This window comes from Lepidochelys kempii, chromosome 15 (genome assembly GCF_965140285.1).
Source record: "Lepidochelys kempii isolate rLepKem1 chromosome 15, rLepKem1.hap1, whole genome shotgun sequence".
NCBI lineage: Eukaryota > Metazoa > Chordata > Testudines > Cheloniidae > Lepidochelys > Lepidochelys kempii.
Window position 1 is genome coordinate 10749970 of NC_136394.1, and position 24906 is coordinate 10774875.

The 24906-nt window shown below is 49.2% G+C and overlaps 1 protein-coding gene, 1 non-coding gene and 1 pseudogene across 2 annotated transcripts; 1 reads left to right on the plus strand and 2 right to left on the minus strand.

Annotated features, from left to right (window-relative positions):
• Nucleotides 1-530: 530 nt before the first annotated feature.
• RPLP0 (ribosomal protein lateral stalk subunit P0) lies at nucleotides 531-7674 on the minus strand. Its single transcript, XM_073313317.2, has 8 exons — nucleotides 7575-7674; nucleotides 6926-7031; nucleotides 4843-5018; nucleotides 4661-4748; nucleotides 4197-4343; nucleotides 2142-2327; nucleotides 1279-1419; nucleotides 531-755 (listed from the first exon to the last, which is right to left on the minus strand). The coding sequence occupies exons 2-8, from the start codon at nucleotides 6977-6979 to the stop codon at nucleotides 600-602; spliced, it is 948 nt and encodes a 315-aa protein (XP_073169418.1). The 5' UTR covers nucleotides 6980-7031; nucleotides 7575-7674; the 3' UTR covers nucleotides 531-599.
• Nucleotides 7675-14588: 6914 nt separating this feature from the next.
• Nucleotides 14589-14763, minus strand: LOC140899010 (U2 spliceosomal RNA; annotated as a pseudogene).
• Nucleotides 14764-20564: 5801 nt separating this feature from the next.
• LOC140899031 (U2 spliceosomal RNA) lies at nucleotides 20565-20755 on the plus strand. Its single transcript, XR_012155197.1, has one exon. It is a non-coding gene; the product is annotated as a U2 spliceosomal RNA (small nuclear RNA).
• Nucleotides 20756-24906: the final 4151 nt, after the last annotated feature.

Genomic DNA, 24906 nt, shown 5'->3' on the forward strand with positions numbered 1-24906 from the left:
GTGATTCATTGAGCACATTTGCTGTGCCTCATGGCTCCAGCAGACACTCAGGCTAGCCACTTGAGCTCAGACCCAGGGGTTTTCGTAAGACAAAGCCTGAGCAAGCACCTGACCCACAACATCCACACTGCTATTTTTAGTACAGTAGCTCAAGTCCTGCTAGCCTAAGGGCTTGTCTACACAACTGAATAACTATAGCATCCACACAGAGTGATTCTGGAATATCTCTTGCACTTTAAATTCACCCTCTACTTTAATTCACAGTAACATTCCAGTGTAGCCAAGGCAGAATTCATTAAGTGACATGACTAGTATTTGATATGTGTAGATCCCTCTTGCTCTCACCTGCAGGGGAAAGTTAGTTGAAGGTTTCTTGAAATTATTTTATGGGTGTCTTGGTAAGTGTTTATGATTGAAGGCAAAATCAAAAAAGTACATCTTTAGATTCAAAATCCATATATTAAGTTTCACACCAATGGAAAGTTCATGCATGATGATTCCTCCCCCCCACCCAAGATAAACACACAACAGAGGGTGTAAAATAGCACTTTATTTCTCTAATTAAACCAGCTGATGAAGTGGTGAGCATGTGGTAGGGGTTAGTCAAAGAGACCAAATCCCATGTCCTCATCAGACTCCTCTGATTCCTCCTTTACTTCCTCTTTTGCTGGAGCAGCAGCAGCAGGAGCTGCAGCTTCAGCTGCCACAGGGGCAGCAGCCAGGAAGGCTGAGGGGTCCGCTAGGAAGGCCTTTACCTGTAAGAGGATAAAAGCATATAGTAATTTCAGGGAACAAACAGGTCACAATTTACTATCCGATTGCCAGACTGAAAACAGATAGCGTATTAGTGGGTCTCCCCAGGAATTAAGAGCAGGGAGCACAACCTTTGCAACCCCAAAGGCCATGCAAGCAACTTACTAGCAACCCAAGGGATGCATTATACAAACAAACTGAAGACAACCAACAGAGGAGGGCAACGTTGCCTTATCATATGAGAAGAGGACTGGGGATGCTCTCAGAAAACACACTCCACACCCTCCTTGCCAATATACTGCTCCTAGGATTGAGGGGTGAAGAGGCAGAACTGCACCTCCACTAAGCAAGGAATTCCCCCAGCTGCAATGCAGTTACATGCACTTCACGCTGTTCAAGGCCTCTTTTCAGTGCAGATCTCTAACATACAACCTTCTAGATCTTTAAAGGCTCAGGCTCAAAGACTAGTTTGTGAGCCTTAAGTCCGCGCACAATCTATTCCAGTCTGTCTCGCTCACACTTTACCTTTTCAGCCAATGGGAAGGTGTATTCAGTCTCCACAGCCACAGCTAGGACTCGCTTGTACCCATTGATGATGGAGTGAGGCACAGAAGCGATGGTTGGGTAGCCAATTTGCAAACAAATGCTAGCTACGTTACGAACGCCCTGAGGAAGAGGGAAAGAAAGTCATGTTCCAAGCATTCAGCTCTGAAAATTATACTGCAAGTAAACACAACCATCAATAACAATATGTGCAAGCATAATAAAGGGTACTATGGGTGAGAGAATTGCGTGGTTCTGGCAAAGGAGATAAACAAGAGGTAGCCTTAACCACATACCTTTAACACTCGTTACAAGGGGTTTCCAGATTTTGTATTCTCTGCATTTCATACATAACAGATAGCTAACAGAATGGAACATCACTCCCAGTAGAAAACACATCTGTGTTGCAAATCAAAATTCCCAGCATTCAGGGATGAATGCTACAACCCACCAAGAAGACTACTGTATGGCAAAGCCACGATTCGCACTACCTCTATTTTCCAAAGGTAATAGGGAACATCAAAACACCTTGGGAAAATTGGGGTGCTGGCCAGCAGGCTGACACACACTTGCATCTGGATGTCCCAACTCTGGAGGGCAATGAAATGGCACAGACCAGTTTTAAAGGGACCATGCCAGGCCAATAACCTTGTTATTCAGGACTGCAGCGCTGTAAAATCACTTTTAGAATTCAGTGCTAGTCTCATTCACAATTCAAAAGGGGAAAAAAAACCACACACACAGCCCTCCTGAACTTCAGATTAGATACTCAAGCACTTAATCTGTCCCCATAACTACATGGAATAAAGTAGACAGGGCATATAGCACAGGCAAGCAACTCTTACTTCCAAGAAGCGTCTGTGCAGAGTCTCCTCGGTGATGTCCAGCACTTCAGGATTGTAAATGCTGCCATTGTCAAACACCTGCTGGATAATCAGCCCAAAGGAGAATGGGGAAATATTCAACATGTTCAGCAAGGTCGCTTCGCTGGCTCCCACTTTATCTCCAGTCTTGATCAGCTGCACATCACTCTGAGAGTCAAAGAGGGAAAAGTGAGCAACGAACCGCTACAGGGGTTAAAACGCGGGCACAGAGCCGCAACAAGGTTCAGCTTCCCATTACAAACATCTGTAGATGGGACTGAAGGAGTTAGACCCACAAATGATTCTGTATCAAAACAAGTTCAAAGCTCAGCTGAGCAAAGCATGAGGCACAGCCCACCCAGCAGATGGCACATTTCAAAGCGAGGTCCATAATTATGAGATGTGCAAATGGAATCAGCTACACTTAACACATCATCTAGACCTAGGCTGCCCCATTAGCCACTCAAATCAGAGATTCTCATACCCAAAGTACAGGGTGCCCAGCTAGAAGGAACTAAATAAACCCTTCTTCTCCACAGGAGTCAAACTAGACATCTGGCTTTAAAGATTACTGAAGGTAGAGCAGCAACACCACTGCCATTAAGATTATGTCTAAGTTTTTATTCACGTCTTAACCTTTATACTTACTATTCCTCACAGAGCAGCAGTTACCTAAAATAGTCTAAATTTGTGAGGGCAGTTTTGTCAAAAATGGATCGATACTCACTGATAAGCCTTTCAAAACCTCACCTTCCTTGAAACTGTTCAGAGACTCATCTTTTTTCAAAAACCCTTTGCCAAAGCTAACAGACTTGGACTTGAAATTCCTCTCTCGCATTACTGAACCTGCACTATTACGTACACCACTAGTTAGCAGAAGTTACCCCTTTTATTTTCCCAACTCTTCCAAGTAAATGAGAATACTGCCAACACTAGCCACTATCTAGATTTACCTGAACTGATGAAGGGGAGTAACTCGATAGGCACCTGGCCTTCAGAAGCAGCCTCAGGCCCCACTTTCCCCACCTCCAAGAATGGCTAGAGAGCAAGGAACTTCTCCCTCAAATTGCCTCACAGTGAAATACCAGTCCAGGTCCTCACACAGCTCCCCTTTGCTACCACACCCGCTGTATTTCACGGGGAGGGAAAGCACTGGCCTCCCAAGCCTAAGCAGGGGCAGGAGACTGGCAATGCTGCTCTTGACAGAATCATAGAATATCAGGGTTGGAAAGGACCTGAGGAGTAAGCAGGTCACCCCTCCCAAGAGTGTTTTACAAGGGAGAGGGCTGCTGGGAGAGATTTTAAGGCCAAATAGCAGAGGGGTAGCCATGTTAGTCTGTATCCACAAAAACAATGAGCACCTTAAAGACTAACAGATTTATTTGGGCATAAGCTTTTGTGGGTAAAAAAACCACTTCTTCAGGCCAAATAGGATCATTATGGTCATCTTGTCTGACCTCCTCCTCAACACAGTCCAGAGAACCTCACCCAGTCATTCCTGCAACAAGCCTATGACGTACGCTTCAATTATAGCATGGAATCATATAGATGAATGAGTGGGCCACTGACGAAGGCATTTGCAGGCTCTCAGTCAGCAAATCTGACCTGCTTTGCCATCTGGTAAAGGCATCTGAGAGGTTAGGGATGGGAGATCAACTGCTCAGACAACGCTCCCACCCGGCTTGGCAAGAGGCAGAAAGAACTTATCCAGCCTAATTTCTCTGACAGGTTACTATTTGATTAGGATTTCTTTGTCATGCAATGTCCTATTGTCACATTACTCTGCTATTTTCCTTTTAAGATGCTTTAGAGACATGCCTCCAAAGTCCTCAATAGAAGGTGGGGATCGATCTTGTGCCATGGAAAGCAGCACAAGACATGGGGATGTAGGGATGAACTAGCTACACATCTATAGTCCCAACTTCAGTGGAATTGCCAAACTGTCCAACCAGGGCCATCCAGTATATAGGAGCAGCTAAAAAGCTGTGAATGACCTTTTACTTGCTAGTAGCACACTGAACTTTGCTCTGCACTCACCAGGATTTCAATGGTACCCCTGGAGATCTTCGTGGTGATGCCCAAAGCCTGGAAGAAGGAGGTCTTCTCGGGACCCAAACCAGTGTTCTGGGCTGGCACAGTGACATCACAAGGGGCAATGGCACCTGCTCGAGCAGCAGCTGGCACCTGACAAGACAGTGCAAGAAGAGAAAGCAAAATAATGCTTGGCTTTCAGACAGTACTGTATAGACACTAATTCATCCTCACAGCACTTCTGTGAAATCAGCATCTCCCAGTTATTCACATGGGGAAACTGAGGTCACAGCAAGTCAATGGCAGCACTCTGAGTATAACACAGGAAATGCCTGGTTCCCAGTTCTTGCTCATTCTAAAATCACACATCCACAGAGAACGTTCAGTGTTACACTCTCTCCTTCCTTCAGATCAGGCCCCAAGACCTCCCTGAGTAGACGCACTATAACAATAGTGTCCTCCTCCCTTACCTTGTTAGCCAACAGCATGTCCCTGATCTCAGTCAGATCCTCCTTGGTGAACACAAAGCCCACATTCCCACGGATATGAGGCAAGAGCCTGGCAGAAAGACAGCATCATTCAGTTTCACTCTTCCAGACAACATACAGTCTTCCCCAGGAAACAGGGTGTGGAATCATACTATTTTACTCACTTTTCCAGAGCAGGGTTATTCTCCAGATGACCACGGATAGCCTTGCGCATCATGGTGTTCTTCCCCATCAGCACGACAGCCTTCCCACGCAGGGACATGCGGATCTGCTGCATCTGTTTGGATCCTACATTGTCTGCTCCCACAATGAAACATTTTGGATAATCATCCAGGAGTTGCTACAGAAAGAACAAATGAGTTTTACAAAGAAACCTAGACCAGGGTATAGAGTAACATTAGGTCCCATTTAGGCACCATAATGAAATGGCCAGATTTCCACAAGTGCTTAGCACCCAGGAACTCCATTTAGATGCATAAATGGGAGCTACTGTATGCTAAGCTGAGAAATCTGACCCAATGTTACCAACCAGAACCTGTCCCAAAGCAACCAAAAAACCCTTTCACCTGACTAGGGCTCTTAAACAGCCAACATTGGTACACATTCCAGTCAGCAACCAGTATGTGCACTAATCAAATAAATTGTCCCACCATCTGCCACTCTGCGGCTACTTCCCTCCTTTCCCCCACAAGTCTCCAAACCAACCATGATGTGCCAATTTTCAGGCTCTTTAGGTTGACAGGGAGCGTGCCATTGTTTAAAACATATGGTTACAAGGCTGCCAACCCAATGCTACAGAAAATGCAGAGTGCAATTCTTTCTGAAAAAAATTACATACGAGCAGCTCTCTGATGACCCCCAGAGAGGAAATAAAGGAGTCCCAAGGTACATTTAAGGGAGACAAACATGCTAAATGAGATGCATTTCAACCCTCCAAATAAAGCACAGTAAGGACGTACCAGGAGCTTAGCGGAGATGTGATGTTTATGCCTGTAAAAACGTTAATGCAGTTTATCTGAAAGGATCCCTTGTAAAGAGCCAACAACTTGATAATGCTCTCCATTAAGGAGGCTCGGATGTGTGGCTCTTTTGCCGATGCTACTTTTGCTTACACAGTCACTGTGAACAGTATCTCACTGCTACAGAACACATTGAGGCATTAAAAATACAAATGATATTCAATTAAGAAGCAGCACTAACATTGACAGGGCTCTTCTGAAGGATTTATTTGTGATTGGAGTGGACTCCGTTCTTAGTAGCATGGTTTAATTCTTTCCAGATTCAAGTGTTCTGGGGACCTTACTCAGGCTTCCCAATTGCTTTTAAAATGTTCAAAACCCTGCCAATGGCAGGTATATTCATTGTAAGAGAGAGACAACAGCTATGCAAGTATCTATTTCAAAGATCACTTGAAGGAGCCTACTGAGGACCCTTCTGATGAAATTTGGATATAACATCTAGAAAAGTCTTCAGAGTCGCATAATAGCAGCCACCAGCAGGGAAATGTGGAGTACCAGGCTCTTGGTCAGAGGTACTCAAACTGGGGGTGAGGGTGGGCATGGAGGAATGTTTGGGGGAACACAGCTGAGGCCCAAGCCAGCTCCTACAGGGGGCGGGGAGGGAGCGCCACCCTGCTCCACTCCCTAGCCCGGCACCCCATCTGCTGGCCTCAGCCAGAGCTCCACTTCTGCCCTCAGCTGAGGCCCCCCTGTCTGTGTTCTCCCACCCCACCCCCAGTCCCACTCTGGCTCAGGCGGGGGAAGGGTAAGAGGGAAGCATGACTGTGAAAAGTTTGGGGACCAGCTGCAATAGTGCTACTCAGTTTTTGCCCAATCAGCAGCTTCACTGGCAACTTTCCAGGAGCCTGGGGGCTGCACCTCATTGGTATACAATGGAGCAAATTGCTACACAAGCCATTAACCACAGTGTGGAACTACAGCCTATGGAGACCCACTGTCCCAGCACAGCTTGCTCCTCCTCCATCACGTAACCTCTGCAAACTGCAGCTCTGTGTGAATGATGAGGCTGGCTCCTGCCTTGCTGTCAAACACAGCAGCCCCCCTTCACTCTGTAGCGCCCCATGTGCCACCACGGATCTATGCTGCGTTAGGATTAACCCAGGGTGCACGTCTGCAGGTGCAGTCCAGAGAACGGCCAAGGCAGACTGAGCCAGGAGCGACAAGAGTCCATCCCAGCCCCAGCCCCTGGTCCAGACTGTCTCGAACACACCCCAAGGGAGACACTTACAATGATTTTCAGGAAATAGTTGGACTTCCACGTAGCCCTGTCTTCCCTGGGCATCTCGACGGTGCTTCCAAGGATTGCCACGAAGGGTTTAAAGACAAGCTGTTACCTGCGGGAGACAAGGTCGGGAAACCAGGGTTCAGCCAGACCACTGCAACCGCAGCCTATGCCCCGGCCTCCGGCCCCCCGCCCGATAAGGGGATGGCCCGGCCCCCAAACGATCAAGCGGGGCTTAGAGTGGAGGCTGTTTCCAGGGTTTTAGAAAACGGAGCCGCTGCGGGATTGCCCCGGGGAGCTGGGGAACCGACGGTCTGTGTGTCCCCTGCACCAGCAGGGCGGTGTCTATGGGCCCCGGGCACCCCCGGCTCCCTCCAGCCCCGCGCGGGGGGGCCGGGCCCCCTCACGGGATTCCGTAGAGGCGACGAAGAGGCCCCTTGGCCATCGGGATCGCGGGATCAGCCCGGCCCCGGTGCTGAGCCGGCCCCGCGTGGCCAGGCCCGAGGCCTAGCGACACCCGGAGCCGCGGCGGGCCCCAGCAAGCCGGGGAGCCCCGGGGTAAGGCCGACTCGCCCGGATCCCCGTGATCTCCTCCCCGGCCGGGGGCTGAGCGCGGCCGAGTCCCTCGCGGGCCGCCCCCTCTCCGGACACCCACCTCCCACCAGGGCTCCGGGAAAGAAAAGGGAGCGCGCCCGCCTTCTGTTCTCCTCTTATACTCCCGGCCACAGCCAATCAGCGATAGGTGACCTCCGGCCACGCTCAATCTATTGGATCCTTGTAGACGTCAATCCAGGTGACCGGTCGAGTCCCTCCCTCCTATTGGACAGAAAACTTGTCATTCACAAGAAGGCGCTGTCATTTAAAGGGGCAGTAGCAGCACATAGAACCCTAACTCCTGCTAAGGCTCCCCCTTCTGGATGAGAGATATTCACCCCCCCCTTCCCCTCCACGCCAGCTTATTGGGATACTGGGCTTCAGCCACGGGGCCTAGGGACCACCAAAACCTGCCCTCTGATTTTCCCCGTGGCATCCTGCAGCACCCCCCGCCCCCCCCCCCCCCCGCACCCAATGGAGCCAGTATTGTGACATCATCTCTGACATCCCTCTGATGCCTGGCAGGGGAGTTCAGTCCATCAAACATGCCACAGCCATAGTAACCCTGTTGTGCCTCAGGGCTGCTCTAACTTAGGCTCCGGTTACCCGAGCTGCTCAGACCACAACGGCATTGGGGTCACTGTGGCCCACTCCCTATTTCCCTGCACAAGGGCAATGGAGATGGGGCTGACATAATAATGGTATCTCATGAGTTTTTCACGCGTGAGAGGATTTCAGACAGGCCAGGAGCTTGTCTGGTGATGACACGAGATGCTCCAACTGCCTTGTGAAGGTCAGCCCTGGTAGAAGCTGGCAGAGTCTCTCCTCACCGGTCTCACAAGATGGGAGGGGGAAGAAACGAGTAAAGAGCCCAGCTGCGCTGGCCTGGGTGTGTGTGTGTGAAAACCCCCTAGGAACAGGTGAGGCTAAATAAGACTAAATTGGGGGAGGTGGGGGCACTGAACTGAGGAATGGTACACGTCCTAGCTGAAAAACAGCAAAGAAATGTGTTGTGTTGTTGTCTATGTTAACATTTTGTTTGTAATATGGGTATAGTTTTCATTCATTTGTAACTCTTCTCTTTGGTTGGTTAGGTGTAGCTTATTCTTATTAGCCCTCTGAGTTGAAAGGCTGCTCTTGCAGATTTTACTTTATTGTTCATAGGTCAGTTAAACTGCTGCTTCCTTTTTTTATTCTCTGTAGGTACTTAGTGTACCTTCCAGAATTGATTGTGTGGTCAGGATCATTCTCTCTCTCTCTTCCACCTCCTACCAGGAGAGAATTTTTCCATCCCATTCCCCTGGAGAAAACCTCACTATTTTAATTTAGGAAAGCCTCTGTAAATGGTTTGCCCAGATTAGGGGTAATTTATAGGAGCAGAAGAACCAGGTTGTGGCCCTGTGAATCACATGATCTGGTGGCTTTTTCTGACCTTAATCGGACGTCCTGCACGTCCCAGGCCACTAAACCCCTCCCAGCTACCCCTGCAAAGAGCCCACTAACCTGGATTAGACTAAAGTATTACAGCCATCCAGAAACTAAACTGTGTCTGCCACAGGCAAAGAATAGGAGGGACTGAAGTGCACCAATGCCCGAGGCCCTGCAAAGGTAGGGAATTGATTTGGTGCGATACACCTAGATGATTCTAGCAAGCGACCCACACCCCATGCTGCAGAGAAAGGTTGAAAAAAACCCAAAGCCCCTACAGTAAAATTCCTTCTTGACCTAAAAAATGGTGCTCAGTTTGACCGTGAGCATGTGAGCCATCCCGGTTGATGTCCCATCTCCAGCCATGGCCAATCTCAGATGCTTTAGGAGAAAGACAAAAAATAAAACCTCGAATACATAAGGGGAGGGGTATGTCTGAATCCCTGAAGCATGAGATTTTGAATATAAGATTTAGGACCAAAAGGGAACACATGGCCACCGATCCAAGTCTCTATCACAGGCATTAATCACATAACACAATCCCACTCACATTTATCAAGCTCTATTTTATATCTAATTTAGTTATTTGTCCCTACTACTCCGTGCTTTGGAATGCATCGTGCCACCCACCCCACCATCAGAAAACTACCCTCAATAGGATTTCCCTGCACAGCTTACCTCTTAATTCTTGTTTGCCTGAGTTGAGCGGAGTAGAGTAGAGAATTGGCTCTGGGTAGGGTGTACGTGCCGTGGTTACACAAGGAACTAGACTGGTATTGCAAGAAACTTTAAATACCTTATGTATGCCTGATTGTCTGTTTGAGATAGTTATATGAGAGCAGAAAAGAGCATTGAGGCTACCGTATAGCGTAGGGGTGAAGGTCGGATTAAGGCATAAACTAACTAAACTACAGGTTAGGGCCTTGCACTGTGAGGGGTCTTTTTTTTTTTAAACTCCATTTCAAATATTATTAAAATCAGTTGATAAATAAAGGAGATATTTAGAGATAATCTTTTTTCCCATATGACAAAAATATATACATTTGGCTACACAAATACCCATAACCTACCTCTACCCTTCACTAATTGTTCATTATAGACAAGGTGGGAGGCCAGGGCTGAGGGGAAAAAAGATAATTGCACTTGTAAAATTAGTATTTCTATGAGTAAGTCTGCTATCCGTCTCCTAAGGCAGCATTTTATTGGCCAGCAGCTGGTGGTAAAATTCTGACTGTGCCTTCAGAACTTATTCATAACTTCAGCAGTACAGGTTTCAGAGCAACAGCCGTGTTAGTCTGTATTCGCAAAAAGAAAAGGGGGACTTGTGGCACCTTAGAGACTAACCAATTTATTTGAGCATAAGCTTTCGTGAGCTACAGTTCACTTCATCGGATGCAGTCAGCTGTAGCCCACGAAAGCTTATGCTCAAATAAATTGGTTAGTCTCTAAGGTACCACAAGTCCCCCTTTTCTTTTTGCATATTGGTTCTGTGAGGTTAGCCACTGCAGAACCAGATATGGAGCATGTTAAGGCTGTCCAAATTGATGGCAGGTAATGCTCGGGGCAGAGGGATACAGGGGCCCAGATCTCTCTGGTTAAGCAGTGTGGGGTCCCAAAGGCCAGTATGTTGCCTGGCCAAATAGCAGAGATTCTGGGGGTGCACAAAAGCAGATTCCTCATACCACTAGCTAAAATCCATGTGGTTTGGAAGGTGTTTTCACTGGGCGGGTAATGGAACACCTCCTATTCGGCCTGCTCCTGGGTAACGATTTTTTCTGTCTACCTCAGATTAAAGCCTTTGCCTGCAGCAGGAGGGAATTTTATGCTGGGACCCCCCAAGGGGAAGGGGAAGGTCTCAGGAACTTCTGAGAGAATGGGAGAGAGTCCCCTTGCTTCTTCTGCAGCTGGGGGAAGCCACATGCTTCTAGGTGGGAGGGTGGTTGAGACCAACTCCTACACTGTAGCTGGAGGCAACACCACATCAGGAAGGGATGGGGGTGTAATGCCTGCCAGGGAGACAACTGTCCAGGTTGCAGCTGAACCAGAGAGAAACCCGGCTCTAGGGAGCAGAGAGATGTGTCCCAGAGAAAGAGCAGGGAATCTCAGAAACCACTGAGGTGAGTGAGGATTTCTGTAACACAGGGAAGCAGGGTGCTTCTAAGTATGGGAGGGGCTGAGACTAGCTCCTTTCCAGCAGAAGGCCACATGCCCTCAGGCACAGGGGCAGGAGAGGTGTCCTCAGTCATTAAGGAAACTGTCCCCATTGTTAGCTGGCAGCTGAAGGAGGGGGCCCAGAGGAGGAAACTGGGGAAAGAATAGTGGGGATACAGGAGTGTCTCCTCATTATTCACTTGGGACAGGATGCTTAGGACCCTACGGGGATGGCTGGCTCAGCATCCCTGCACCCAGGCACTCAGCCTGTGACCCAGGTTTTGAGAAGGACCTGTGTAACTGACCTCCTGGAGCTGACTTCTCAGGGACAAAGAGAGGAGTGGTGGAGGGTACCCCAATCCAGGTCCCGAGTTTTCAAGATGCTATTTCTGATAAGTTTTTGGAAACTAACTGTCTTTTTACATCAGGATGCAGCTCCAGTAACAGCAGGGGAGTTTAGACTAGGAAATTTCCCGGTGATCCTTGGCCAGAACACAAATGACCCAGCTGACGGGGGGTGGGGGGTGGGGGGAGGAGAGAGGTGTTTCCCCAGGCTGCTGAGAGACGGGGAGCAGTTATGGAAAAGCTGCTGGGAAGAGGTTCAGCTGATCAAAGGGTAAACACAGCTAGCCCAGAGAGCAGGGATCGCAGGGGGGAGAGAGAGCACAGTGGTTTGAGCATTGGCCTGCTAAACTCAGCGTTGTGAGTTCAATCCTTCAGGGGGGCTATTTAGGGATCTGGGGCAAAAATTGGCGATTGGTCCTGCTTTGAGCCGGATGTTGGACTAGATCCCTGCCAACCCTGATATTCTATGATTCTATGATCACAGCCCTCTAGGGGGCAGGGAAGGACTCAGTGCTGGGAGGGGGAAACACAGAGTAACCCCAAAAGGGGAGCTGGATTGCCTACATATGTACAGTCCTGGGGTTGGGAGACCACTCCCCAAAGGGCCAGCCAGTGTGCAGGATTCCCCTGGACCCTTATCTTGCCAGAGTCTGAGACATCAAAATGCCAGAAATAGGATTAAATTAAGAGCCCACACAAAGGGAAACACTGGAGGGAAAGAGAAGCCTGTGACTGATTACATGGGAGAGTCAAAGGACACCCTGGGTAATGAACAAACTAACCTCAAACTACACTAACTGAACAGAGGGGTGTGGTATCAAAAAGATACTTGTAAACACCCATCTGTGATAAAAATTTTGGTATTAATGTTAAGTTTTGGGGATAAGAATTTGAACACAGATGTTAAACTTTTTGAGAATGCTACTTTTCAATTAATACCTGTAAACAGGTTTAAACCTTATCACAGCAGAGAAAACATAAAAAAAAAACCCTGGTTTGCTGTGTGTGAATGGGGAAACTGAGGCACGCTGCCTCATAGCCTTAATGGCTTTTTGCCAATAGAACTATAACAACAAACTACCTTTGAGATCAGTAAACTAAGAGGGGAGGTGTGATGCTCTGTACCTCGGGGGAACACTCTACACACCATGTTCATCTTTAGAAAATGATTGTGTGGTATGCAATGCAAAGTTTGTCATGTTGGGTGCCTTCAGAAGGCTCATCATGCACTGAGCATAGTTGTTATAGTGATGTTATAAGAAAAGGAGAACTTGTGGCACCTCAGACACTAACCAATTTATTTGAGCATAAGCTTTCGTGAGCTACAGCTCACTGCATCCGATGAAGTGAGCTGTAGCTCACGAAAGCTTATGCTCAAATAAATTGGTTAGTCTCTAAGTCCTCCTTTTATTTTTTCGAATACAGACTAACACGGCTGCTACTCTGAAACCAGTGATATTATAGTAATTGTTACAGTATGGTTACAATTTCATGTATATAGTTATGAGGCTGAAAATGTATCCTCCTTGCTTAAAGCAAGCCCATGCAAAAACTCTCCAAGAACAGAGAGGCAGTTCACACCTTGTCAGGGCATGGATGGGGCCTGCTATGCAAGTGGAGAGCTGCATAAGGAGGCTTTCATCCTCAAGCCCTCTACGGCCCATCAACCCCTAACCAGGGGGTGGGACTATTCAGGGAGAACAAGGCTTTAAAAAGCCCTCTCCTAAGGGAGGAGAGAAGTTAGAGAACAGGAGCAGCTAATGTGAGTTTTGCAAGGCAGGTAACCAGATGAAGGAGGAGCAGGTCCATGACCCTTGGGGTGAGATTCTTCTCTGTGGTGTGGTGTGTGTGGTTGCTGCTTCAATGAAGGATATAGTGTGGTCTGTTGAGGGAACTTGTGCTGAGCCTAGTGGCCTGCTAGGAAAGTTGAGAGCTTCTTAAGGAGGCTGTGATGGCCAAGCCCTTGAGCATCCATCAACCCTTAGCAGGGTTTGGGGCTCCTCAGGGAGAACGAGTCTTTAAAAAGCCTGCTCCTAAGGGATGAGAGAGAGTGAATGGAAGAGTAACAAGGAGCACTTCACAGTGGGAAAGCCTGCCACAAGCACTAGATCATGTACGCTCATCACAAAGCTCCTGTGGATGAGCTTAATCTTAACGGGGGTGGGAGCCTGCAGCGTGAAGTGGCCTGTCCCAAGCCACAGCCTAAGAAGGAGACGGTAAGTATCATGAGTTAGAATTTTTATAGTAGGTTTGGAGGAAAAAAAAAAATCAGGACGGGGACCTCTGGGTACAGCAGGACACCTAGTGCCTTCACATGGTCTCACAAATCAAGATCCATGGAACACATGCTGGGTGGGGAGAAGAATACAACCAAGTCTAATTAATTCACACAGTTGTTTAATCCAGGTTCTAAAAAGTAAGTATCACTTCATCAGATGCATGGAGTGAAAAATACAGGAGGCAAGTATAAATATACAGCCCATGAAAAGATGGGAGTTGCCTTATCAAGTGTGGGGGTGGGGTGGGAGGGCGGTCAGTGCTAACGAGGCCAATTCAATCAGGGGTGGATGTGGCCCATTCCCAACAGTTGACAAGAAGGAGTGAGTATCAACAGAGGGAAAATTACATTTTGGAGTGACCCAGCCACTCCCAGGCTTTATTCAGGCCTAATGTGATGGTGTCAAGTTTGCAAATTAATTCCAGTTCTGCAGTTTCTCGTTGAAGTCTGTTTTTGAAGTTTCTGTCTTTGAAGAATGGCTGCTTTTAAGTCTGTTGAGTGTCCAGGGAGATTGAAGCGCTCTCCTACTGGTTTATGAGTGTTACAATTCTTGATGTCTGATTTGTGTCCATTTTATTCTTTTGCGTAGAGACAGTCTGGTTTGGCCTATGTACATGGAATCAAGTTCACGCAAGTTAAGAAGGTAGGTAGGATATATCTGGGGTCAGGCTTAAGGCACGTATCGGTTACAAGGCTCACGAGATACATACATAGTATGTAACCAGCATACATACATACACCCAGATTGGGGGGGTGCGAGTTCTTAAAGCATCAGTGATATGCCACCCAGAGAATATAGTGAGAATCCAAGTCGGTATTGGGTGTACCAAATTCAACTACTTCTATTTTTTTAACCACAATAGTCTCCCCAAGGGGAGGTGCACCGTTCCTGGAGGTACTGCAATACCAGGTCGATGCGTGGAGTGGATGGAGCAAGCTCCTATTCCATCTCCCTGTTCCAAAAATCCATTTAATATATAGTCCTCAGATAGAGGACGTATCAGATATTAAACTGATAAGAACAGATTTAATAATTTTATTAAGATAATGTTGAAATAAGAAACGGTACAGAGTTCAAGCATAGAAGTTTCTGGTTGTCAGGGGATAAGGTACAGATTATCAAGGGGTGCGAAATTCGATTTAGGAGCTGGTGGAGCAAGGATCACATAATAATCTGCAATCTCCCCGACTAGGGGTAAAAGTTTAACCGGTCAGAGTACAGACATCGAGATATGGGGTAAGTTATCCACATGACGGCTACGTTCAGGTGCGGAGTATAGTGAGTGGATACGATGGTGGGGATGGGTCTACCCTCATTTGGTGGGATTTAATGTTCAGTGGGTTTATGGTTCCAGTTCATAAGGTCCAATGGGGAAAGCCTCGCAGTCCCTTTCCCACAGTGAAAAGAAAAGGAGTACTTGTGGCACCTTAGAGACTAACCGTCTCTAAGGTGCCACAAGTACTCCTTTTCTTTTTGCGAATACAGACTAACACGGCTGTTCCTCTGAAACCTTTCCCACAGTGGGAATTTTTCAAATACAGACTAACACAGCTGCTACTCTGAAACCAGTGATATTATAGTAATTGTTACAGTATGGTTATAATTTCATGTATATAGTTATGAGGCTGAAAATGTATCCTCCTTGCTTAAAGCAAGCCCATGCAAAAACTCTCCAAGGACAGAGAGGCAGTTCACACCTCGTCAGGGCATGGATGGGGCCTGCTATGCAAGTGGAGAGCTGCATAAGGAGGCTTTCATCCCCAAGCCCTTTACCACCCATCAACCCCTAACCAGGGGGTGGGGCTATTCAGGGAGAACAAGGCTTTGAAAAGCCCTCTCCTAAGGGAGGAGAGAAGTTAGAGAACAGGAGCAGCTAATGTGAGTTTTGCAAGGCAGGTAACCAGATGAAGGAGGAGCAGGTCCATGACCCTTGGGGTGAGTTTCTTCTCTGTGGTGTAGGTGTGTGTGGTGTAGTGTGGTTGCTGCTTCAATGAAGGATATAGTGTGGTCTGTTCGTTTGAGGGAACTTGTGCTGAGCCTAGTGGCCTGTTAGGAAAGTTGAGAGCTTCTTAAGGAGGCTGTGATGGCCAAGCCCTTGAGCATCCATCAACCCTTAGCAGGGTTTGGGGTTCCTCAGGGAGAACGAGTCTTTAAAAAGCCTGCTCCTAAGGGATGAGGGATGCTTGGGAACAGGAAACTTTCAGCCCATGGGGTGAGTTTGTGGTGTGTGTGTGTGTGTGGTGTGCTGGGTTGTTTGAGGGAGCCTGTGCTGAGCCTAGCGGACTGCAATGCAAGGCTGAGAGCGTGTTCTCGAGGCTTTCATCCCCCCCATCCCTGTAGGACCTGCCAACCCTTCACTCGGGGCTGGGGCTAATCGTGGAGAACGAGTCTCTAAAAAGCCTGCTCCTAAGCGACCAGAGGAGCTAGAGAACAGGAGAGCTCTGCGAGGGAGTTCTCCAGGTGAAGGAGGAGCGACTACATGACCCTTGGGGTGAGTTTGTTGTCTGTAGCACAGGCACTGACTGGTGGCTGCTTTGGAAGAGGGGTGGATGTGCTTGGGGAGAGAGGGTGAAGGGGGCACTCTGCCAGTTTTGGGGGGAAGCAATTGTCAGCATTTATACTGCACACGTCTATCCTATTCTAGTTACTGAACGTGTCTCTCACTGTTATCTTTACTATTTTAAGAATTAAATAGTTTTGAACTACATCATGCTCAAATAAATTGGTTAGTCTCTAAGGTGCCACAAGTACTCCTTTTCTTTTTGCAATTACTTTAAAGCGCTCTTCACTAACGTCCCAGTTTAAAGACATAATGGATCACTGTCGCTTTCTGGATGAAAGGGTCAGCAATCTTATTCACATCTAGGTCCCTTGGTATTGTTTTGGGGATTGGGTGTGTGTGGGTGGGGGGGGGGTGGTCACTGAAGTCTATAGTGCGCATAGGCGGCCAGTTCTAGGGGCCCGTAGTGCCTGGGCACCAGGAATATTCCTGGCCAGGGGTGACAGTAACTCTGCAGACTTACCTGTATGGGGGCTGGGGCCAGTCCCGGCCCCCGGGAGGGGCGGGGCGGGGCTGGGGGGGTCAGCGTCCCCCAGCCCACCCTTCAGCCCGCCTGAGCCACACCAGCCGGGGCGCCAGTGGCGGTTTAAAGGGCCGGGGGTTCCTGCCGCAGCAGCCACCAGGGAGGGGCAGCGCGTTAAGGACCGTCCTTGGCCGTGGCCGCGCTCGGACGTCCTGCGACTGCTCCGGGAGGGTTCACTCTTGGGGAGAGGCAGCAGCCGGGAGCCGCGAGCCCCCCCCCCCCCCCCGCCGGGCAGGCGCCCGAGCTCCCCCCGTCTGGAAGGTGGAGAACGGGCGGGGGGATGGGGAGCTCCAGGAGCCGGACTGTACCCGTAAAAGAGCCGCGTGTGGTTTGCCCCCCTCCCCCCGCCAGACAGCGCTTGCGCACATGGTCTCTGATCTGTTTTGCTGCCAGACTTAACGGTCACGGAGCACGTCACAGGACGTGGGGGGAGGGGCAGAAGGAGGGGGGGGGTGCGTGGTGCTTACCTGGGGCTCCTGGGCCGGGGGGGCCTCCGCGCGCTGCTGCCCCCAGGCTCTGCCCCTGCAGCTTCCTATTGGCCCCAGGGGCGCTTGGGGCAGAAGGAGCAGGTGTGGACAGACCCTGCTCACTCCGCCCAGGGGCCGCGGCCCGCGGCCGGCAGCCATGCGGAGCGAGCAGGCAGGAAGCCACCCCGCTGCCGGTGGTGGCGAAGGGTGCCCGGGGGTGGAAGGCGGGGCGGAGGGAGAGACCCAGCCTCAAACAGCGCTGGAGTCGGTCCCCGGGCGGGCGGGGGTGAAAGGGAGCCGGTACCCGCCCACACACAGCCCACATTAAAGCGCTGCTTGCTGCTTTTGCCTCCCCCGTCCACGGCCCTGCTGGTAGGGCCAGCACTGGCAGGGCCGCCGACAGTGAGGGGGGAAGAGAAGAGCGAAGGGGCGGCGACGTTAAAGCGCTGCCACGGCAAGGGACGGTCCTTAAAGCGCTGCCGCAACAGCGCTTTAACGTCCCTGCGCCTTCCCCGTTGGCGCCTCTGCCGGTACGAACCCTTCTTCCCCCTTCCCTCCCCCCGCCAAGCCGCCAACGGGGGCGGGAGGGGGCAAAGGGAGCAGCCGTGCCAGGGCCGGCCATTTAAGAGGGCCTGGGGCTGCTGCTACTGGGCCGGAACCCCCGGCCCTTTAAACCGCCACTGGCGCCCCGGCTGGTGTGGCTCAGGCGGCCTGAAGGGCGGGCTGGGGGACGCTGACCCCCCCCAGCCCCGCCCCTCCCGGGGGCCGGGACTGGCCCCAGCCCCCTTACAGGTAAGTCTGCAGAGTTACTGTCACCCCTGGCCAGGAATATTCCTGGTGCCCAGGCACTACGGGCCCCTAGAACTGGCCGCCAATGCGCACTATAGACTTCAGTGAGCACCCCCCCCCACCCACACACACCCCCCAAACACACCCTAGGGGGTCACGTTGTTGTTCCTCCTTCACCTGGAGAACTCCCTCGCAAAACTCATGTTAGCTGCTCCTGTTCGCTAGTTCCTCTGGTCACTTGAGAGTTGGCTTTTGGAAGCCTTGTTCTCACATAAGACAATCCCACTCTTAAATTTATCCAGCTCTATTTTTATATCTAATTTAGGTATCTGTCTCTATTACTCCGTGCTTTGGAATGAGTAGTGCCACCCACCCCACCACCAGAAAACTACCCTCAACAGGATTTCCCTGCACAGCTTACCTCTTAATTCTTGGTTTTCCTGAGTTGAGCGGGAGTGTTGGGAACGGAATCAGCTCAGGATAGGGTGTATGGGCGGTGGTTAGACAAGAGTCAGCAAGGAACTGGACTGGTGCTGCAAGAGAGCGAGTACCTTAGGCAAGCCTGATTGTCTGTTTGAGAGAGTTATGGGAGAGCAGAAAAGAGCATTGGGGCTACCGTAGAGCACAGGGGCCAGGGCCGGTTTAAGGCATAAGCTAACTAAGGAACAGCTTAGGGCCTTGCAGTAGGAGAGGCCTCTAAAAAAGAAAAAACTGACTCCATTTCAAATTTTATCAAAATCGGTTGATAAATAAAGGAGATAAGGGAAAAAGAGGAGGAGATTTTCGTTCACATATGACAAATATACACATCTGGCTAGACAAAAACCCTTACCCTTTACTAATTGTTCATTATTGACAGGTGCGAGGCCAGGGCTGAGGGAAGGGGGAATTGCACTTGTAAAATTAGTATTTCTACAAGTAAGTCTGCTGTCAGTCTCCTAAGGCAGCGTTTTGTCGGCCAGCTGCAACTGGTAAAATTCTGACCGTGCCTTCAGAACTCATTTAAATAAATAACCTCACCCCCAGTAAAAATCGGGAGGAAATGTGAGGTCAGAGACGGCAGCGTCAGGAAGCAATCCTGCCAAGCTCATACTCGTGCGGGACTCGTCCTAGGAGCGAGGTCATGTGTAGCGTCCCCCTTGGCTGGTAATACCCGGAAGGGCGCCGTCTTTGGTTTACGGTCCAGCACGTTGAGTCGCATAGTGCCTTCGTTCCTGTTTTTCTTCGTTTTCTTAAGTGTTCGTGTGTTTTCTTTCTTCTGAGCCGTACAATAGTGTATTTTAGTGCGCACGCCGCTTTCTGCTTCATGAGCCATCCACGTTTCACGTGCCTGAGCTTGCAGGCGATCGTCTTATGGACTTGAGTCGAGCGGATCTTGAGGAGGATGCATTTGTTTTGGCTTCCCTCCATCAGTTTTGGGAAACTTCACAGTAAATATCAGAGTGCTGACGAAAGGATAAATAGAGGGTTTTGAGAGAAGCGAAGGAAGATCTAGATCTATCTATATCAAACTATCCTGAGTACTTGGTGAGCAAGTTATTTCAAACTATGTGCATATAAGATTTATAGGCTAGTTATTATATTTGCTTGACTATAGGCTAGATTTTCCTCACTCTCTCCATGCCTGTCTAAAGATTACCATTCTCTCTGTGGCTTGTCGTCACTGTGTGCGTCCTCTGTGTTTTCTCAAGATAAATGAGCGGTCCTTGGGGAGACCGAAGTGAACACGGAGAGAGAAGTCTGCCTGGAAAATGCTGCAAGAAAAGCAATCTGCCCTAAGCATTCTGTGCAGCGAAAGAGAATCATAGAAGATCAGGGTTGGAAGGGACCTCAGGAGGTCATCTAGTCCAACCCCCTGCAGGGCCAATCCCCAATTTTTGCCTCAGATCCCTAAATGGCCCCCTCAAGGATTGAACTCACAACCCTGGGTTTAGCAGGCCAATGCTCAAACCACTGAGCTATCCGTGGCAAGCACCAGTCTCCTCTAGCAGAAGCCCCTAGCCCCACCACTCTGCCGCAGGGCAGAAGCCCTGAGCTCCCCGTCCCCAGTCTGTGGTAGGTGGAGAACGGGCAGGGGGAAATGTGGAGCTCCAGGATCCGCACTGGAACTGTAAAAGAGCCGCATGCAGTTTGGCCACCCCGGCCGGCCGGATAGCGCTTGCTCACATTTGCTTTGATCTGTTTTGCTGCAAGAGTTAACAGTGACTGAGTACGTCACAGGAAGTGGGTGGGTTTATGCAATTTAGGAGTATGCGGCAGCAGCCAGGGAAAGCAGCGAGATGAACCCAAGTAACCAGACTGAAAGAATTCTCGGTCCTTGAGCAGAATTGTGTGTTGAGTTCTTGCTTGAATTATTACATTGGAGTCATTTAGGGGGAGCGATTGTCACTGAGAGTTTCCTAGTTGTCAAAGTCTCATTGAGGGCATTTGGTCCCTGTCTGGGAGCTCCTCGTGGTGACATAGAAAGCTGTGGCAGAGGTAGGGCTGCCTCGTTTTTCAGCGTATCGTTATCGCTTCTCGGCCTTTTGGCTAAGATCAAGTGTAGTATCTGTTCTTATCAGTTTAATATCTGATACGTCCTCTATCTGAGGACTATATATTAAATGGATTTTTGGAACAGGGAGATGGAATAGGAGCTTGCTCCATCCACTCCACGCATCGACCTGGTATTGCAGTACCTCCAGGAACGGTGCACCTCCCCTTGGGGAGACTATTGTGGTTAAAAAAATAGAAGTAGTTGAATTTGGTACACCCAATACCGACTTGGATTCTCACTATATTCTCTGGGTGGCATATCACTGATGCTTTAAGAACTCGCACCCCCCAATCTGGGTGTATGTATGTATGCTGGTTACATACTATGTATGTATCTCGTGAGCCTTGTAACCGATACGTGCCTTAAGCCTGACCCCAGATGTATCCTACCTACCTTCTTAACTTGCGTGAACTTGATTCCATGTACATAGGCCAAACCGGACTGTCTCTACGCAAAAGAATAAAATGGACACAAATCAGACATCAAGAATTGTAACACTCATAAACCAGTAGGAGAGCGCTTCAATCTCCCTGGACACTCAACAGACTTAAAAGCAGCCATTCTTCAAAGACAGAAACTTCAAAAACAGACTTCAACGAGAAACTGCAGAACTGGAATTAATTTGCAAACTTGACACCATCACATTAGGCCTGAATAAAGCCTGGGAGTGGCTGGGTCACTCAAATGTAATTTTCCCTCTGTTGATACTCACTCCTTCTTGTCAACTGTTGGGAATGGGCCACATCCACCCCTGATTGAATTGGCCTCGTTAGCACTGACCGCCCTCCCACCCCACCCCCACACTTGATAAGGCAACTCCCATCTTTTCATGGGCTGTATATTTATACCTGCCTCCTGTATTTTTCACTCCATGCATCTGATGAAGTGATACTTACTTTTTAGAACCTGGATTAAACAACTGTGTGAATTAATTAGACTTGGTTGTATTCTTCTCCCCACCCAGCATGTGTTCCATGGATCTTGATTTGTGAAACCATGTGAAGGCACTAGGTGTCCTGCTGTACCCAGAGGTCCCCGTCCTGATTTTTTTTCTTTTTTCCTCCAAACCTACTATAAAAATTCTAACTCATGATACTTACCGTCTCCTTCTTAGGCTGTGGCTTGGGACAGGCCACTTCACGCTGCAGGCTCCCACCCCCGTTAAGATTAAGCTCATCCACAGGAGCTTTGTGATGAGCGTACATGATCTAGTGCTTGTGGCAGGCTTTCCCACTGTGAAGTGCTCCTCGTTACTCTTCCATTCACTCTCTTTTTGTGGGGATCGATTTACCTCTGTCAGGCACTCGGTGAGAGAGTTGCTTCCCCCGCCCTTGCGGTTGTTTATTTTGCTACCAAGCTTTGAAATCCGAACCAGCAGGTGGCGCCATCGCTCCACAGCCGACCCTAGAGAGGGGAACGTGAAGTCTGCTCTGCAGGCTGAGCAGAGCCGGCTGTTGGGACCCACAGGGCGTGCAGTCGACGGGCTCCTCTGCCCGGCATCGTAGCTATAAGCCTAGTACCTGTTCCAGCACCACGCCCCCACGTAGACTCTATTCCAAATAAAATCAACTTGGTTCCCCCAAATTACGACTCTGCTTGGATGAAAAGCGTCTTCTTCCATCTCCGGTTTTCCATGTACTACCCACGGATGGCATCCTCCAGGGTCCTCTCCAGCATGGTTCTCGCTCTCGGAGTGATGATGGTGCGCTCGGTGTTCTTGACCCGTGGCAGCAGGACTCCCAGCTCCCGACGTTCCTCACACCACATCAAGTAGCTGCCGATATGCTTTTCCAGCTGTTGTGTTGCATTGCAGGCATGAGTCCAAAGTGGAGCAAAGACTCCACCGTCTCTTCCAAATACGGCTTCCAGGCGACCTCTTGGCTGGAAGGGGCCACGGCGATTCGCTTCCCCATGATGTCACGCACAGCACTCGCCACAAGGTTCCTCACCGTAGCATCCAGGCACATCGAAAGATGGAATGCGCAAGTGATCGCCGCAGCGTCAGACACATCACCCCTTCGAGGGATGTTGGTGCCTCCCTACCTGTGCTCGTTACTAGCCCTCCCAGGGAGTGACAGCCTCTTCTTCGCCAGCTGCCTTATGGAGCTGTTTGCCTTGTTGAGAGGTACCTTTGCCACAGCAGTTAGCACCAGGAAACCACGATCTGTATTTTTCAGGAGTTGTCGTACCAAATGCTGTCCTTTCCTGGGGCTCTACTGTGTGTCTTCATGCGTCTGTCACTATTTCCTGTGCTGTAAAGTCAACTTCTTCCAGCACCACTTCATGGCTGAGCTGGGGCAGGGGCGAAAACCATCTTGAACGCTCGGGACTACACGGTCAAACACAGCCATGGAGTATGAGAAGAGTCTCTCGGATGGGATGGCACGGTAGGATGAGGACCCGTCCGAGGAGCTCCCTCATAGCCTTAGGACGGTTTGACCATTATTGCTTCTGAATCCTGGAATCTGCTGTCGGATCATAGCGGTGACTCAGGTGTTTCTTCTCCCGGCTTCCTGGCTGTAGTTATATCTAGACGCAGGGGCTCTGTGAGAATTCGCTGTGTTCCCCTGATTTCCATTCTTCCCCGATGGAATTTCTGCAGACAGGTCTTTAGTGAGCCTGTCTACAAGGCGGTCAAAGTCATTGAAGGATTCTATCCCCCATCCCACTCAACTCCCTCAGAGCTACAGCCAGGAAGAGATGGTCCAACAACTTACTGCATGGTGTGCCATGTTGTAGCAGTCTGCCGCCAGCCTGTAGGCCAGGTAATCATACATCCTACGTTCAGTGCAATAAACTGGATAGCCCCCACTCTGTTGCTGGACTTCTGCCTGCATTCTCTTTTTACTCCTGCAGCTCTTTCCTTTCTTCTTGTTTTTGTTTTTATCAGGGGGGTTTTATTTACTTAAACTTCATTAACATTCTTTAATGTTATCTTCTCCTCTCCCTCCCTCCCTCCCCCCCCCCCCGCCCACTCCCCTCTAATCTCCCTCAAAACTTTCCTGTTCCCTAGTTCCCCTGGTCCCTTAGGAGCAGGCTTTTTAAAGTCTTGTTCTCCCTGAGGAGCCCCACCCACCGATTAAGAGTTAGCACCCACCAAAGGGCTTGGCCATCAAAGCCTTCTTAAGAAGCTCTCAACTTGCCTAGCAGGTCTCCAGGCTCAGCACAGGGTCCCTCAAACGACCAGACCACACTATATACTTCCGTCAAGCAGCAAGCACACAACGGACAAGCCAGGGACCATAGGTGCTGACTCTGCGGGTGCTCAGCACTCAGGAGCCAGAGCTTCAATGTAGAATGTGATCAGTTCTGTGCTGCGAACAACTTCTGCCCTTTGGGCAGGGAGTTTGATTGTAAACAGAGGCAGGGTGATTAATTACAAGCCTTTTGTAATCTTAAATTAAGTTAAGGATGGCTAGATCATGAAAGCATTCCCAGGCGCTCCAGTAAAAGATAGGAAACAAAGGGTAGGAATAAATGGTCCATTTCCAGAATGGAGAGAAGTAAATAGTGGTTTCCCTGAGGGGCTTGTACTGGGACCCAGTCAACAGATTCATAAATGATCTGGGAAAAGGGGTAAACAGCGAGGTGGCAAAATTTGCAGATGATACAAAAAACTACTCAAGAGACTTAAGTCCCAGGCAGACTGCAAAGAGCGACAAAAGGATCTCAGGTTTCAGAGTAACAGCCCTGTTAGTCTGTCTTTGCAAAAAGAAAAGGAGTACTTGTGGCACCTTAGCGACTAACCAATTTATTTGAGCATGAGCTTTCGTGAGCTACAGCTCACTTCGATGAAGTGAGCTGTAGCTCACGAAAGCTCATGCTCAAATAAATTGGTTAGTCTCTAAGGTGCCAAAAGGATCTCACAAAACTAGGTGACCTGGCAACAAAATGGCAGATGAAATTCAATGTTAAATGCAAAGTAATGCACCTGGCAAAATATAATCCCAACTATATATCCAAAATGATGGTGCCTAAATTAGCTGCTACCCCTCAAGAAAGATCTTGGAGTCATTTGCAGTACTCCGGAAGCACTGTGTTTCCAGCTTACTGCAAATGTATAAGAAGCCTTCTCGCTGTGCCTCTATCATCCTGAACTCATTCTTCAGCTTCAGAAGACTTCAGAATTATCTCCAGTCATCAATGGGACAGACACAACTGAATAACGTAGCTGGGCTTAACATGCATCAAAACAATACCAAGGGACCTAGATGTAAATAAGATTGCTGATCCTTTCATCCAGAAAGCGACAGTGATCCATAATGTCTTTAACCTGGGACGTTAGTGAAGACCGCTTTTAAGTAATTGCAATGAT

Excerpts from the sequence above, each read along its gene's own strand:
- RPLP0 (XM_073313317.2), bottom strand. The coding sequence starts at position 6,979 with ATGCCCAGGGAAGACAGGGCTACGTGGAAGTCCAACTATTTCCTGAAA. Across the intron at positions 4,749-4,842 it reads AATAACCCTGCTCTGGAAAA|GCTCTTGCCTCATATCCGTG; the intron begins GTGAGTAAAATA and ends TCTTTCTGCCAG. Across the intron at positions 2,328-4,196 it reads GGGGTACCATTGAAATCCTG|AGTGATGTGCAGCTGATCAA; the intron begins GTGAGTGCAGAG and ends TTTGACTCTCAG.